Below are 17,496 nucleotides of genomic sequence, written 5' to 3' on the forward strand. Positions count from 1 at the left end.
CCATTGTGTCGGGTTTATATGTAGAAACGGACAAATTCTTTTCCATCATTGATAAAGTGGTGAGTACAAGGTTTGTGAGAAGAACACTCCTAGGTGCAGATCTGCATAGTTTTTTGTCTGCTCCATCATTGGAAGAGAAGAATAATAAATGGAGCTGGTGGATCCACTACATGCCGGAAGCCAAAAGCGCCCGTTGGACCCCACTGACTTTAAAGGGAAACTACCAGCAGGTTAAACAAATCTAAACTGCTCATAGCCCCTTATAGTGCCCAGGAGGCCGAGGAGGAAGGTATGTGTGTTACCTTCCTCCTCGGCGGCGGCGCTGCACTGTTAATCAGAATAACTTTTGCTCCCATTCACTGTGAGGAGCACTGCCATGTCATCTGGCCTGCCCGCTCCATTGATTATCATTAGAAGGAGTGAGCCGATGATGCAGCAGTGCTCCTAACAGGGCACCTGGGCGAAGATTACTCCGACTAACACGCGAGACCAGCACTGAGGAGGAAGGTAACACACATAACTTCCTCCTTGGCATCCCAGGGGCTGTCAGCAGGTTAGATTCGTATAACCTGCTGTTAGTTCCCCTTTAATCTGGTTTCCGGCATGGTTTTCCCCATTTGTATTGACAGTAAAAGTGCTGCACTATTGTGCCCAGTATTTTGGGCACTATCTGTGATCGAAACACCCGTTGGAGCCTCCATTACTAGCCTTAGTGAAAGAAAGGCAGGGATGGGGAACCTCCCTCTCCAGCTGTTGCAAAACTACAATTCCCATTGTGCTGTCCAGGCATGATGGGAATTGTAGTTTTGTAGTTGGAGGGTCGAAGGTTCCCCATCCCTGACATGGGGGGGGGGGGGGGTGGAATTATCAAAATGGTGTAAAGTAGCACTGGCTTAGTTGCCCCTAGCAACCAATCAGATTCCACCTTTCATTTTTCAAAGAGTCTGTGAGGAATGAAAGGTGGAATCTGATCTGGGCAACTGAGCCAGTTCTACTTTACACCAGTTTGATAAATCTCCCCCAGGGGCTTTATTGAGCAGGATTACAGTTAGCCCATAGCAACCAATCGCAGTTCAGCTTATTCATTTCAATGTGTGTGACTAGTTCCCATGGCCAACAAAGGATGTTCCTACTGTAAGACTGCTTGATGTATCTCCCCCCCTGGTTGTATTCAGTCAGGGGAACACTCAGTGAGCTGTATACCTTAGCAGTACATGTCTCATTTGACCCGATAGGGTGCCGTGAGCTGTATACCTTAGCAGTACATGTCTCATTTGACCCGATAGGGTGCCGTGATCACATTGGATATAATCTTCATTGTTATATAGGTATAATGTATTGGGGTCTGGAATCCAGCCTTTTTATAAGTCCACGTAAAAAAAAAATGATGGAATCGCCACATTTAGACTGACATAATATTTTAGTCTGTGTTTGTAGTTGAAGGCAGAAATAAAACCAAAAAAAGATGCATGACCTGCATAAGTCATTGCCATAGATGTTATTTGAATGCCTGAAAATAATTCCTCGTACACCCCTGCTTCTTCTCACTGAGAATCAGTATCCGCCCTTAGCTGCCCAGACATGAGTGAAAAATACTCCAGATCTGACTGACTGATGTGTGTGGGGGCCTGCCGACTCCTCTGTTACAGGTAATGTCAGGAGGGAGAGAGATGGAGTCTGGCGTGTTGGATGGCAGCTGCTTGAGATGTGCTGTTTGTGGTAGAAAGCGGCCATGTTTTTCTAAGCCTGGACAAGTCCTCTTGTAAGCCATGCAGCATGCTGCAGTGTACCAACAAGGGGCAGCCACCCCAAAACAGCAATCTAAGGATGGGTGACTCTTCCTTTGGAGGAGTCTCTGGTTTGGCTAGTAGTATTAGATAGTTCTACTCTTTCAGGAAACAAATTGATTTACATGACACAAAGTAAAAATGCGGATTTCACATCCTCTCACTGTAGTGATTCCATAACATGTGGCAGGGGTTGTAGCCCACAGATTACTGTCTAGACTGGATATAATCTCTGCTGTGAGCCACATAAGTTTATAGGGGTTTTCTGCCTCTGCAGGCCAGCATGATGGCAGAACCAACAGTCCAAAGCCTTGTGCATTTTATTTAGCATTGTTGCATTCCCTATTGTTCAATATTGTTTGACATACAGTATAACACACCATGTGGTCTAATATACCCCATCTGATGGCTCATGCTGTAATACCACTGTATGACAATATGTCAGTATGTATCTCAATAGGAACACAGCAGCATATTCAGGATGTGGAATACATTTGAAAAGTCTCTCACAAGTTGTAGCTGGAAATATCTACAATGACTGTATGTGAGACACCTGCTATTAATAACGGTGCTACCGGTATTAGATTAAATGATTTTTTCCCCCTCCGATAAACGCAATTCCGATCATTCATATACTGTAGTATACGATTAATTGTAATTACACATGATATGTACATACACCTCTAATGACTTGTGGCATGAAACTGATGAGAGAGTCCCTTTAGAATCTATATCACTACATGACATCTAACCAGTCTTAATTTTCCCAGGTCAGGTTAGGAATCCCAATCAGTACCTTATATAACCTGACCAGCTAGGTTGTTGCCCCATCACCATTGATGTCTGTTACCTACTGATAATACTTATGTAACATGTCACTACTGAATATTAGAAGGGTTGGGTAGTGAGGTTCTGCAGCCAAGGAGGGATCCATAAAACATTCCAGGCCACTAATTATAGAACATGCGGAAACCTCGTGTACACAGGTGTGCTCATCCCGCACCTCGCACCAGGAAGCTATCAGATATCCTTACAAGACACAATTGCAGGGTTACTGCGCCCCATTAGTTCTTACAAAATCCTTACCAAACCTTAAAAGGTTATTAAAGTTTCAACTACTGTGCAAAAAGTGGAAGTCCACAGCTCCAAGTAAAATATAAAGTCTTTATTTAGAAAATCCTCTTAAAATCCAATACACAAAGTAAAAGACACGTCAACTTCAACTACTGTACCTTTCATGATACTTCTTAGGGCCCTTGCACAATTGCGGCTAGTGTAGGACGTATTCTATTCTATGGGCCGATGAACATGACCATGGGTTCCAAAGTTCAACCACAAAAAAGTGGACGTATCATTATATGGCCTGGCCTTGTGGTCTGGGCTCCTATATTTCTATTATGTGCACAGGTGCCAGATTATGAAATATTCTGGATTATAGGAGAAAAAACTAAAACAATTATTCTAGTATTCACCTTAAAATGAGATTTGCTATATGGAGGTCTGCACTATGCAAGGCCACTAGAGGGGGGCAATTTATGCGGGGACACTATAGGGGAGTGCAATTAGAAAGGGGGCAGCTGGGGGTAATTGGGGCAGGAGGGCAATGCTTTTCCTGGGCCCCTCTGTTACACGGGCCCCATAGCAGTTGCGAGGTTTGTCTCCATGTTAGCTATGCCAGTGCTACTAATGCAGTGTTTCCCAACCTCTTCCACCTTGGGGCACCCCTTGGAATTTTCTTTTCCTTGGGCCACAAAAAGTTCTAAAAACACACAATGTGCAATACCTATATATCTCTGTTAGCTATGCAGGTTACATTGCTGTCATATTCAGTGATTCACAGGTGATGTCATTGTTGGTTGTTTCCTTTCCCTTTTACCCTCTATCCGGCCCAGAGCAGCAATGAAAATCAGCTGCAACTCATCCCTGCAGAACCTGCCAAACATCATAGACTTTTGCACTTTTCCAGTAGAGTTTCCTGTGGGTTGGTGGGGAAAGAGGTCGGTTGGGGTGGGGTAGGTTGGTCCCCCTCATAAGTTAGATGTAGAAGCAACCAGCATGTATTTTCCCTTAGTAAGCTGGCACCCCTAGTAGGTTGTTTTCTCTAGTATGTTGATGTCCCGTGTGGGCGAGCGACAGAATTCACGTGCATATACCCTATAGGTGTATAGGTCATGACCCCTTTTATAAATGACTGTAGAGTATTAGCAGCGGCCTAACAATAAAAGAAATAGAGGCAGAGGCATCTACAACAGAATGATGGATTGGCATGCAATATATGGAAATTATATTTAATTGTGAGGTATCTTTACCATGTTAAATTCAGTTATGAAATTTACTACTATACATAAGCTGGGAAGAATACAAGTCAGGTACGGCAGGCATGCCATCCACTATCCTGCACTGATGCCAAGGGGGCGTGCTCACATACTGGAATTACTTTATTTACCCTGACTTACATTTACACAAGTGAGAACGTGGCTCGAGGAGAAGAGTTGTGGGTGAGTGCGAACAAAAGTCTAGTTTAGTTTTCAGTATATGATGACTAATGTGAAGATATTGTGATAGATGAAAGTTAATGGTATCTTCTGCATGATGATGCCCCATAATGGGGAAATGTGACCTACTGTAGATAAGACATTGATCATATCCAGTGCATTCTGCTATAACTATTACCAATGGTGGAGACAGTGATCACTATTATCAGAAACACTCAAGAGGTTCCATGTGGTCCGATAAAAAGGGGTTTGTTTTTTTTTCCTGAAAGACATAAGGCTCGTCCATGTGCGGCATCTGTTATTTCACGTGTAAACCCAGCCTTATGCAAATCTGGAGTTTCACTTTTCTTCACCTTTGGTCAATCTGTTCAAGCGACATGTTCCTCCAGCCAGCAGTAAAACAGCTGTGCAGCCAAATGTTATATAACCTTGTGCTGTGTCCTCAGAGCACCTTATAGATCAACAGTAGGATGCCATGTATAGCTCTGCCTATGCATGTCCTGTAGAATATGTTGGCGCTCACTCAGTGAAGTAATAGTAAGGGTTAAACTGTGCATACACAGGCTGGTGTTGTATGTACTTGATGATCCTGTTTCTTCTACTGCCAATCATCTGTATTATTATTTGACTGTGGTAAAGTGAATGGGGACGGCTGCAATTACTTGCTCAGCCAAGTGACCAGGAGCAGCACTGTGCAGAGAAAAGGTCAGAAGGTTTGACCTCCACCAGTCATAAAGTGATGGCATACTCTAGCAGTTTGCCATTACGTCATGTGATGAAAAAAACGCCTTTGAGTATTTGGTATGTAAATATTGGCAAAAAAAAGTGATGGCCATGGAGAGTCAAATTGTCCAGCAAAGTGTTAGAGAGCCCTCCATTAAGACTAGAGTCTAATTCAGTAATAGGCACCAAAGGTCCAGCAGAAGACAACAATATTTGGAGCTGACTTTGGGGTCACTTGCCACTAGGGACCATTTCTTAAAAGGGTAATCAGGGTTTTACAGTTAAGCTCCGTTCACTTTAATGGAACTCAACTGTAAAAACACACCCAAAGGACCAAAGTAAGCATTGAGAGCATTCTATGGGATGGAGCAGTTGTGTATGAAGGAGAGCATGGAAAGCAGTCTGTGCATTGGGGGAACTGTGTATAAAGAAGGGTAGCATGTGGAGAGCAGGCTGTGTAACGGGGGGAGGTGTGTATGGAGGCGAGCATGGAGAGCACTCTGTGATAGGGGAGCTGTGTATGGGGAAGGGCGGGGAGAGTAGTCTGTGTAATGGGGAAGTTTGTATGAAGGAGAGTAGTCTATGTAATGGAGGTGCGTATGGAGGAGAGCAGTCTGTGTAATGGGAAGGTGTATATGGAGGAGAGCAGTCTGTGTAATGGGGGAGGTGTGTATGAAGTAAAGCAGTCTGTGTAATAACAAGGTGTGTATGGAGGAGGGCAATGGAGAGCAGTCTGTGTAATGGTGGAGGTGTGTATGAAGGAGAGCAGTCTGTGCAATTGTGTACTGGGGAGTTGTGTATGGAGGATAGAAGTCTGTATAATGGGGGAGGTGTGTATGGGGAGAGCAGTCTGTGTAATGGGGAGGTGTGTATGGAGGAAAGCAGTCTGTAATGGGGGAGGTATGTATAGAGGAGAGCAGTCTGTGCAATGGGGGGTGTATGAAGGAGAGCAGTCTGTGTAATGGGTGAGTTGTGCATGAAGGAGAGCAGTCTGTATTATGGGGGAGGTGTGTATGGAGGGGAGCAGTCTGTGTAAAAGAAGAGGTGTGTATGGAGGAGAGCAGTCTGTGCAATGGGGATGTGTGCATGGAGGAGAGCATGGGGAGCAGTCTGTTCAATTGGGGAGCTGTGTAGTGAGAGCAGTCTGTGTAATGGGGGAGGTGTGTATGAAGAAGAGCACTCTGTGTAAGGGGGAGGTGTATATGGAGGAGGGCATGAAGAGCAGTCTAATAGGGGTGGTGTGTATGGAGGAGAGCAGTCTGTGTAATAGGGGAGGTGTGTATGGAGCATAGCGGTCTGTATAATGGAGGAGGTGTGTATGGAGAAGAGGAGTCTTTATATTTGGGGAGGTGTGTATGGAGGAGAGCAGTCTGTGCAATGGGGAGGTATGTATGGAGGAGGGCATGGAGAACAGTCTGTGTAATGGAGGGGACATAGTAAGGCTTGTTTTCTTGCTGCACTACATACAGACATCCAACTGTATACATCATCTCAGTTAGGCCGGGGTCACACTACGTAAGACACTTAATTTCTGTTGAATTGGGATGTGGGCGCATCCATGTGCGCCCGCATTTCAATTCACCATAGCACATAATGGAGAGTGCGGCCGGAGATGGACTTCAATGAATAGGGACCGCACAAAACTGACATGTCAGTTTTCTGTGTGGCCGGTTGGAATCCCAGCCGGAGTGTATACTATGTGTATACACTCTGTCCGGGATTCCCTCTGACTTCTATGCAACTTCTATAAAACATATTAATCACGGCCATTGTTGCCCCTTTCCCCTAGTCCACACTGAGCCCCAGCTGCCTTTTGTCTTTTCTCCACCCGTCTCGGATGCCCCACTGCTCTATGTCCCTTCCTAGAGCCCCTGCTAACTTTTGACCTCCATGTCCTGCCTCCCCGCAAAGAGCCTCTGCCCAACAAACTTCTCTCCCCATGTGTTCACAGTACATCTAGTGTACATAGCACCTCCTTGTGCCACCCTAGAGCCCTCTCATAGTCCTGCTACCTAGCACCCAGTGGCGGATTATAATATGGGCGGTTTGGGCGGCCGCCCGGGGCCCGAGGCTCCGGGGGGGCCCACGCCACGCCGCCCACATTATAATCCGCCACTGTACTGTCCCCCGGCTGATGCGCGGCTGCCGGGGGTGTCCCGTCCTATCCCCGGCAGCGCGCGCATCAGAGAGCTCCCTGTGCACCTGTGGCTGTGACTTCCGGCGCACGGGGAGCTCTCTGATGCGCATGCTGCCGGGGATAGGACGGGACCCCCCCGGCAGCCGCACATCAGCCGAGGACAGACCAGGAGGCGTGAGGCTCGACAGGGGAACGGACGGCAGGTGATTTTTTTTTTTTTTTTTAGTTATCTGCTGGCAAGAGGGGGACCATCTATAGGGGGGGGGGGGAGAGGGGGGACCATCTATAGTGGGGATGGGGGATCATCTATAAGGGGGGGGAGAGGGGGGCCATCTATGGGGGGGGAAGAGTGGGGACCAGCTATAGGGGGGGGGGAGGGGGGAAGGGGGACCAGCTATAAGGGGAGGGGAAGGGGGACCAGCTATAAGGGGAGGGGAAAGGGGGACCATCTATAAGGGGAGGGGAACCATCTATAAGGGGAGGGGAAAGGGGGACCATCTATAAGGGGAGGGGAAGGGGGACCAGCTATAAGGAGAGGGGAAAGGGGGACCATCTATAAGTGGGGGAAGAGGGGGGACCATCTATAAGTAGGGGGAAGAGGGGGGGACCAGCTATAAGGGGGGGGAAGAGGGGGGACCAGCTATAAGGGGGGGGAGAGGGGCACCATCTATAATGGGGGGAAGAGGGGGACCATCTATAAGGGGGAAAGAGGGGGGACCATCTATAAGGGGGGGAAGAGGGGGACCATCTATAAGGTGGGAAGAGGGGGGCAGCTATAAGGGGGGGGGGAAGGGACCAGCTATAAGGGCGGAAGGGGGACCAGCTATAAGGGGGGGAGAGGGGGCCCAGCTATAAGAGGGGGGGGGGGAGGGGGGACCAGCTATAAGGGGAGGGGGGAAGGGCGACCATCTATGAGGGGAAGGGGGACCAGCTATAAGGGGAGGGGAAAGGGGGACCATCTATAAGTGAGGGAAGAGGGGGGACCATCTATAAGGGGGGAAGAGGGGGACCAGCTATAAGGGGGAAGAGGGGGACCATCTATAAGGGGGGAAGAGGGGGACCAGCTATAAGGGGGGGAAGAGGGGGGACCATCTATAAGGGGGGGAAGAGGGAAGAAGGGGACCATCTATAAGGAGGGAAGAGGGGGACCATCTATAAGGGGGGAAGAGGGAAGAAGGGGACCATCTATAATGAGGGAAGAGGGGGACCATCTATAAGGGGGGGAAGAGGGAAGAAGGGGACCATCTATAAGGAGGGAAGAGGGGGACCATCTATAATGGGGAAAGAGGGGGACCATCTATAAGGGGGAAAGAGGGGGACCATCTATAAGGGAGAAAGAGGGGGACCATCTATAAGGGGGAAGAAAGTGACCATCTATAAGGGGAGGGGAAAGGGGGACCATCTATAAAAGGGGGAAGAGGGGGACCATCTATAAGGGGGGAAGAGGGGGACCATCTCCTATAGGATTAGCACCCTCCTCTCCTGACATCCTCTGTGCTGCTGGGACGCTGCGACCTCCCCTATAAGATCAGCCCCCTCCTCTCCTGACATCCTCTGTGCTGCTGTGACCCTCCCCTATTAGATCAGTGCCCTCCTCTCCTGACATCCTCTGTGCTGCTGTGACCTCCCCTATAAGATCAGCCCCCTCCTCTCCTGACATCCTCTGTGCTGCTGTGACCTCCCCTATAAGATCAGCACCCGCCTCTCCTGACATCCTCTGTGCAGCAAGGGACCAAACATTATGTTTATTGGGGCCAGCAGGGAGGAGAGGCAGGCAGTGTTTATTGGGGGCAGCATTGGGGTGGGGGGGGGGGGGTTGGGGCAGTATTGGGTTATAATGTGGGTGGATTAACCAGGGGCGGGAGGGGGGGGCAGGTTGGGTGGACAGCCCGGGGCCCAAGGTACATTTAATCCGCCACTGCTAGCACCCCTGCCCGACAGAACCTCTGCCATATTATGTCCTCCTGCACACTACCATATTACCAATGTGGGTCATTATTACATCACATGCACCAAGCTTTCCCTCACATGATTACAGCCCTCAGCAGAGGTGAACAGCTAGTGATGGGTGCATGCTATGCTGCATGATCTACCTGAACACGCCGCTCCTTCATTTATTGGCTGATATGGATATTACTGAGTTATTAAGAAATTGGCAAAATGTCTGACACATTGTGACCAGAAGGCAGTTCTACTACATTCCTAGTTCTATTACTTTATAATGTGTATTGTGTAATGATAGCTAAGGATATGTTAAAAGGTGTCTGATGATAACATGTAACATATCATTATACAATATACAATGTATCCGACTAGTTAAAAGTAAAACTGTTAGCACCCAAGCCCTACCTGAGGTGCTGACAGTGTGCTGTAGCTGGCTGTAGCTTGTGTCTCCTACTGTTGTGAAGAGTCAAAGAGGAGTTGTGGCTCAGCATTTGTGCCACACTCTGACACACCTCACCACTCCTTCCTCCCCCTCTTCTTCATGAATAATCAGTGTTGCCTGGAATCCTGCTCACTTGCCTGTCAGTCAGTATCTGCCAACAGAGGACTGATTTGCAATCAGATATACAGTTGTCCCTCAACATACAATATTAATTGGTTTCAGGACAACCATTGTATGTTGAAACCATTATATATTGAGACCAAAATTCTATGGAAAACTGGTAATTGGTTCTAAATTTCCCAGTGAGAAAAAATGAAAATTTAAAGGAAAATAAGCAGCTAACTAATATGGATACAGCAAGTCCTTACATATAACAGTCATGTAGAGGAGGACTGGAGCGTTTTCAGGTTCTGTACAGGTCACGCAGAGTCCCAGAAACATATTAGTCAATCAGCTAATTATTTTTACGTGTGCTTCAAATCTGTATTGTCTGTAGCATAGTATGTTCAGTCTGGTCTCAAGTTATGATAGTCCAGAAAGTAACATTGTATGTTAAAAATATTGTATCTTGAGGCCATTGTAAGTTGAGGGATCACTGCTGTTGAATTTCTTAGCCTGTGATGGAGCGGTGGTCTAGGGGTTGTGGGGGTTTAGCTCAAAGATAGTCCTTGGGTACGGGTTCCAGTCAAACAAAAATACACTTTATTGTGTGAATGCAGTCTTACAAATAAAAATAGCTTTTCTTCAGCATAATGGAAAAAATACTTCAAGAAAAAATAAACAGTCCTTTCTCTCAGGTAAGCCAGAGTAAACAAAAGGCCACGGTCTCACCGTTTAGATGCAGCAGATCCCACAGGCTTCCTTAGCCTTGCAGCTTTGCTAGCGCTCACACTACGGCTCAGTAACACACCACACTATGGTTCGGTAACACACCACACACCCCTTCTGCTCTGAACCAGCTGCCTTTTAAAGGGCTGGTAAGACCTGAGCTGGAGTATGGGAGCGACCTTCCCACCCAAGCTCTTTGGCCGCTCCATAAAAAACCCGGACCCGAACTACCACAGAAAAAAACACTCAGCAACATAATGTCACAGGTGCAAACTATTGGGTTTTTTATATCACCGAGGCCAGCCACCTTGGTGACACATACCTGCCATCGACAATAGCACCTACTGCCTTTCTAGAGAGCAACAAAAGGTTTTGCTTTGGTTCGAATGCCCTGATGGAAATGATATATATATATATATATATTATTTTTTCTTATTATTGTATCATTTTTAAAAGTTCAAAGTTTTTAAATTATTTTTTTTTAATACAATGATGAGAAATTCATTTCCATCATGTACGTGCATATTTATGCACTTACATGTATGAATATGTCACAAAAAAGACACAGACCGGCACAGCTGGTGTTGCCTCTAGGAGTCTAATACAACAGTATTCGAAGCGGGGTACTCTTCGTTCCCATATAAAAAGGCAAAGATACTTGGGGGGGGGGGGGGGCAGATTTATCAAGACCAGCGTACTCGTATGTCATTCTTAAATTAAAGCCCCGTCCCCATTCACCCTGCTGGATTTACTAAGAGGCGCACAGAGGGGTGCAGAAATCTACCAGGTGTATATTTCTGCCATAATTTATGCCTGTTTTCAAGGTTATATATATCATGATAAATCAGGCACTGGAGAAGGCTCTAGAATCTGTTTCTAGACACTAGTACAGTACTGATATGGTATGAAGCACATTTGCACTTAGGAATAGAAAAAAATATTAAAGGGGAACTATCAGCAAGTTCGTGCGTAGGAATTTTCTGATAGTTCACAGTAGCCATTAATGTCTTCTTACCAGTGCCGGGCTTCTTAACGTTTAAAGTGCCGCGATTTCCAGGATAAATAATGCAATACAAATATGCTAATTCACCCACCCGGTGGCCGGGCTGAGCGGTGCTCTGGAGAGCCAAGAAACGGCCCCAGTGCTCCCAACGTGTGAATTAGCATATATGTGTATTGCATTAGCATTACATGGACATTTCTTCACTGCCTTTTGACATACAAGTATATATAGTACAGATATAAACCTTATATTAACAATGTGGGTCATTATTACATCACATGCACAAATAGTTGACTTGCCATTGTTTCCGCTCGGTTCACACAATGTATGGCCGTTATGACGGCCGTACATTACATGGGCTTTAATGGTTAATTGGAGTGCAGGCACACCCAAATGTGCTAAATGTGATATATACGGAAGGTGTACATCAGAACGGATTATCGGAATTTCCGGCATTATGTATTGTTATGATGCTGGGAGCTCAGTAACTGCTGCACGGCTGTGTCAGTACAGGACCACAAAGACTGAAACTGTTTCGGAGACCCTGGCATCATAATGATACATGATGCCAGGAGTTCCAATAATCCATTTCGATGCACACTGTCCGTATATGTGGTGTGTGCAGGGAATGCAGGAATAAGGCTTTAGGGCTGCCCACAACGCGTGTAGCCTCCGGGAAACAAATGCTGCATGATCGACTTCGAGACGAGCTTGCTCGAGATTAGCTCATCTCTATGCTATGTGTCATTAAGTCATTAGCAAAATGGATGACACATTGTGACCAGAAAACAGCATGTCAGCTATCTCATGAAACTATTCTATTAACTATTAGCCATAGTGTATCTATTCATTAAAGCTAAAAACAGTGGCTAAAGAATATGATAAAAGCCGCCTAATATGCCATAAATCTGCCCAGCTGGACACTTGTACAACGTAAAGATTGAAACATTCTAAAGGTAAATTCACACGGACGTATCCGTAGGGGATTTCACGCTGCGAGTTTGCAGCAAAACCGCTGCCTCTCTTGTCACTTCCAATGTGATTACATATTGTCATTGTCATCCCGCTGCCAGTATGTAAGTCCCAGCCCCATTACCCCCGCTGTCCAGGATGATACATTACCTGCACCAAGATCCGGCCGCATCTGAGGCTCCTGGCTCCCAGAGGTCCCGCGCAGCCAATCGCGCATGGCCTCGCCACAGTCACTGATTGGCTGCGCAGGACCTCCGGGAGCTGGAAGCCTCAGATGCGACTGGAACGTGGTGCAGGTAATATATCATCTTGGGCGGCGGGGGTTAATGGGGCCGGGTCTATCCCGCTGCTAGTATGTAATCATATTGGAAGGACAGGGGAGTTATCCGCAGCGTAAAAATCCGCTGCGGATACGTCTGTGTGAATTTACCCTTAAAGTATTAAAAGAAGAGAAAGATTAAATAGGGATTGGTTTAAAAGGTGCGATGAGTGGGAGTCTAACCCCTGGCATCCATTGAAGTAATGTGGTGGTCTATGTATACATGCTGGAGTGCACAGACACAGCCATGGGCAATGAATGGCACTAAGCTACATAGTGGTGGATTAAAGGAGAAGTCCAGCGGATTATAATAGCCAGCAGCCGGCAGGGGGAGAATTGATTACAAGTACTAACTCACCTCTCCCTGTGCCTGCAGTGAGTGGCAGGACCCCCGGCTCCAGGATCTTTGGAGCTGACACGTCTCCACCAGGCTGATGGACTGGCCACTCAGGGGTGAGACGCCGCTCCAGTCTCTGATTGGCTGAGCGGTCAGTCCATCATCTGGGATAGGCCTTTTCCCCCCGAGACGAGACATCATCACAATTCAGTGGGGGTCATGCGTCCAGTTCCACAGCTCACCGCGGGCATGGGGAGAGGTAAGTTAGAACTTGTAATCAATTCCCCCCCCCCTGCCGGCTGGTTGGTTTTTATAATCCGCCGGACTTCTCCGTAGTAGGGGTTGTGCTGTTCACAAAGCTTGCCCCCCTTCCCACCTTGACTGTAGCAGCACTCACTGCAGCTTATCTCTTTCTGAACAAAAGAGTCGGCCGTGATTTTCCATCATGGCTGACCCCTATCACCACCGACATCATCTTTCCCAGATGCCATACAAGTCTAAAGCAGTCATGTCAAACTCTGGCCCACGGGCCAAATCTGGCTCGTGGTGCCATTATTTTTGGGCCGCCAGGCAATTCAGAGTTTGAATTACATCTGGCCCGCCATGGCTACTATATAAGAGACTATGGGGGAGGGCTGGCTACTATATAAGACTATTGGGGAGGGCTGGTTACTATATGAGACTATTGGGGAGGGCTGGCTACTATAAAAAAGACTACGGGGGAGGGCTGGTTACTATATGAGACTACAGGGGAGGGCTGGATACTATATGAGACTATGGGGGAGGGCTGGTTACTATATGAGACTATGAAGGAGGGCTGGTTACTATATGAGAGACTATGGGGGAGGGCTGGTTACTATATGAGACTACAGGGGAGGGCTGGATACTATATGAGACTATAGGGGAGGGCTGGCTACTATATGAGACTACAGGGGAGGGCTGGCTACTATATGAGACTATGGGGGAGGGCTGGCTACTATATGAGAATATGGGGAGGGCTGGCTACTATATGAGACTACAGGGGAGGGCTTGCTACTATATGAGACTACAGGAGAGGGCTGGCTACTATATGAGACTATTGGGGAGGGATAGCTTCTATATGGGTCACTTTGGGGGCTGGCTACTATTTGGGCACTATTGGGAGGGCTGGCTACTATTCGGGCAATTTTGGTTGGGTTGGCTTCAACATGGGGAAATTTTTTTTGGGGGGGGGGGGTTTGGCTATTACATGGGTTTCGGTTTCGGTTTAATCATATCATAGCAATTTATCATAGTGCACAGCACTGGGAGACACACAACACTGACAGTACCAGGAACACTGCACGCTGCTCTGACCAGGACCAGTGCCAGGACCGCCGCATTCGTGCTTCAATAGTTATCAAGGTTGGCCCGCGACTTTATTCAATTTTTTAATTTTGGCCCACTGTGTATTTGAGTTTGACACCCCTGGTCTAAAGTGTATGATGACCTTAAGTTGAGCTCTATCCACAGGGTAGGAGGTAGGAAGTTGATTGAAGGGGCTCCGAGCCATGGGATCCCCATCGACCCCGAGAACGTAGACATAACTGTCCCCATAATGAATGAAGCCAACGCTCCCTTCATTCTCTTTGGAACCGCCAAACATTTTTAAGTTAAGCATTCGGAAATGTTTGGCAACCCCATAAAGAACAAATGGAGTGCTGGCAAACCCCAAAGTTGTCACTTTTTTCCCTATACTATCCTATTACTTTGCTGTATGTAGTACGACGTATTTCACTTATAATGACATGTTAATTGAGACTTTATAACCAGTTATTTGTTATGTAATGTCTATTTTCTCTGACTAATATTAAATATAATCACTGATGTATTTTTAGAGATTTTTTTCTATGTTCATAATACGCCCGACATAGGGGGAACGTTTGCTCTGTTCTAAACACACATAGATTAACCATCCGGAACAAATGCAACTTCCTATAAATTACTGGCTAGACCATAGTGCCAATGTATATTTAACTAACTGCACGGCCTCAGGTAAACTATGTACTTGACCGTGTTTGTGAAATCTTCCGCTTGGCTAAACAGACTAAACTATTTGGGAGGACAATGTCTCAATGATTAAAGGGGTATTCCCCTTGAACATAACATTTGATATGTGGCTGCCCATTGTGAGACTAACAATTCCTTCCATACTTGTAATTATCTATTCAGTCTCCTTCCCCCAGTTCTGAGCTGATGCTTTCTGCTGAAGACACAAAAATCTGTGTGTGAGCTTTTCTCTCTGTCTATCCCTCCTCCTCCCTCCCTTCTGATGTAAACAAGTCCCTGGCAAGCTTTATCTGCAACACTGTAGCTTCTTTGTAAGGCTGGGAGGGTTATTCTGAGGTCAAGCTGCTGATAATCTCACTGTGATTAATCCTCCCAGCATTACAAAGAAACTACAATGTTGCAGATAAAGCCTGACAGGGACTTGTCTACATCAGCCGTCTCAGAAGGGAGGGGGGAGGAGGGGGAGATAGAGAGAAAGGCTCACACACAGATTTGTATGTCTCCAGCAGAAAGCAGCGGCTGAGAACTGGAGGAAGGAGACTGAATAGATTATTACGGAATGAATTGTTAGTCTCAACATGGGCAACAAAATATGAAAGATTATGTTTGAGTGTAATACCCCTTTAATTATTATCTAGAAAAGAACTCTCTGCCATTTTGTTACTTTGACTTGATAATACATTGGGTTTTGGGAACGACCTGTGAATTGTAATTGAATATGTGATGGGGTGGAAACGTATCTCGTGAAGACAACCCCTGTCCACATACCCTAATCATGACTATGGATCAACAACAATGGAGGACTCCTTAGGCTCACAACTAGATAGGACAAAAGCCAAAGCTGACAGATGTGACCTCTCTAATGTGACCCCATACTTCTTGTTGGATCAGTAAAAGCAGATCTGCCGAGGCGCTTGCAATAAACAGGAAGGTTTATCCATTGTTGTTGATCCATATGCATTGTATGGACTCCTGATAAACTTAGTTGGGGTTTAGCAACATAGTGTTGTCCCTGCTTTAGTGGAACATGACTTTAGTATTTATCTCTTTTTACATTCCCTGTGACACATATCAGGGTGGATTTGTTTTAAATCAAACTGATTTAAATCACGATTTAAATCACGATTTAAATCACTAGTCAGGAAGGCTTGATTTAAATCAGTGATTTAAATCAAAGTTTCTACCTAAACTAGTTCTTGCTACTTTAACATGCAAGTAGATGAAGATTTTTAGAATCACTTTTTATATTACTTTTTTCTCCCCAGTTTAATGGGTTAATCATTCATATTTGGACACCACTGTTCTGTTGTACTTAGGAAGGAGAAAAATAATCCTGAACTTAATAACAATTTAAATGGATTTATTCAACTGAAACAATAACAACATTACAGCATAAGTTATTTGCTTAAACAAACATCCATGTTAACTAATTTGGCTAAACAAAAAAAAAAAAAAAAATAGTCCAAACAATCAGAAACATATTGTCTAACTTCTTGGACTTGGTACTGAAGGGGTTGATTCTGTATTCATAGGTTTGTAGAACAATAGGATTAAGGTCTTTTTCTCAACTCTGTTCATGTTGTAACATTTGAGAACATATACAGCCTTTATTCTACTGAGTTAAACAACTCCGCTTTATCTCATGATGGAAGAACCTTTGGATGGTAAAATATTTTCCTCAAAAAGCAGTTTATTGAAAAAAAATCCGATTTAAATCAAAAAAATCCGATTTAAATCAAAAAAATCTGATTTTTTTGATTTTTTTAAAAAAATCATTGATTTTTATCCACCCTGACACATATAGATATCGTAGAGTTGAGGTGGCTATATACCTTTAATAACTAACTAATAACAATCGGTTATCTCTCCTGCCCTCTCCCCATCCTCCCCATGCACAGGAACGTTCAGCACAGACGAGCGTTCCTGTGTTCCTGAGGGGAGGAATATGCAGCTTATTTCTCCAAGAACAAAGGGATCGGACAGTGATTTTCTATCACTATCTGACAAAGGTATAAAGTGTATGGGGATCTCCAACTTGGATTCCTGTCTACGAGCTAAAACGCAGAGCTGCTTATGTGGTCCTGTGCCATCCACACATCACAGTAATAATCTCTCATTCATTTTAGAATTCTATTTAGGCTATGTTCACACATAGTATTTCCATCAATCTTTTATCAACCCAAACCAGGAGTGGGTCGAAATAACACAGAAACTGATTAATAAAATATGTTTAAAAAAAAACAAAAACACAGAAACTGTTATAATCTTTCCATTATAACTTTGCCCTGTCAGTTTCACTCCTTATTTTGTTTTTTTAAAGATTGACCAAAAAAACTGACGGAAATACTATATGTGAACATAGCCTAAAGATGAAAATAAAACTCTGAATTATAATCATGGAAACAGCTCAGTACATACACACATAGGGGGATATTTATCAAACATGGTGTAAAGTGAAACTGGCTCAGTTGCCCCTAGCAA

At 45.5% G+C, this 17,496-nt stretch overlaps 1 protein-coding gene across 2 annotated transcripts in view; it reads left to right on the top strand.

Moving 5' to 3' along the window:
• The first annotated feature begins 1,146 nt into the window (after positions 1-1,146).
• The window catches only part of LOC138769946 (solute carrier family 2, facilitated glucose transporter member 5-like), a 38,150-nt gene continuing 21,800 nt past the window's right edge, over positions 1,147-17,496 (top strand). The window contains exon 1 of one of the 2 annotated variants that reach the window (XM_069948718.1): positions 1,147-1,190. In XM_069948718.1, the coding sequence (XP_069804819.1) occupies positions 1,148-1,190 (43 nt within the window). In that variant the 5' untranslated portion in view covers position 1,147. Of the gene's footprint in view, positions 1,191-4,200; positions 4,286-17,496 lie in introns of those variants that run through there. The other variant, XM_069948719.1, reaches the window with a different exon arrangement.

The sequence above is a fragment of the Dendropsophus ebraccatus genome, chromosome 12 (assembly GCF_027789765.1).
Source record: "Dendropsophus ebraccatus isolate aDenEbr1 chromosome 12, aDenEbr1.pat, whole genome shotgun sequence".
Taxonomy (NCBI): Eukaryota; Metazoa; Chordata; class Amphibia; order Anura; family Hylidae; genus Dendropsophus; species Dendropsophus ebraccatus.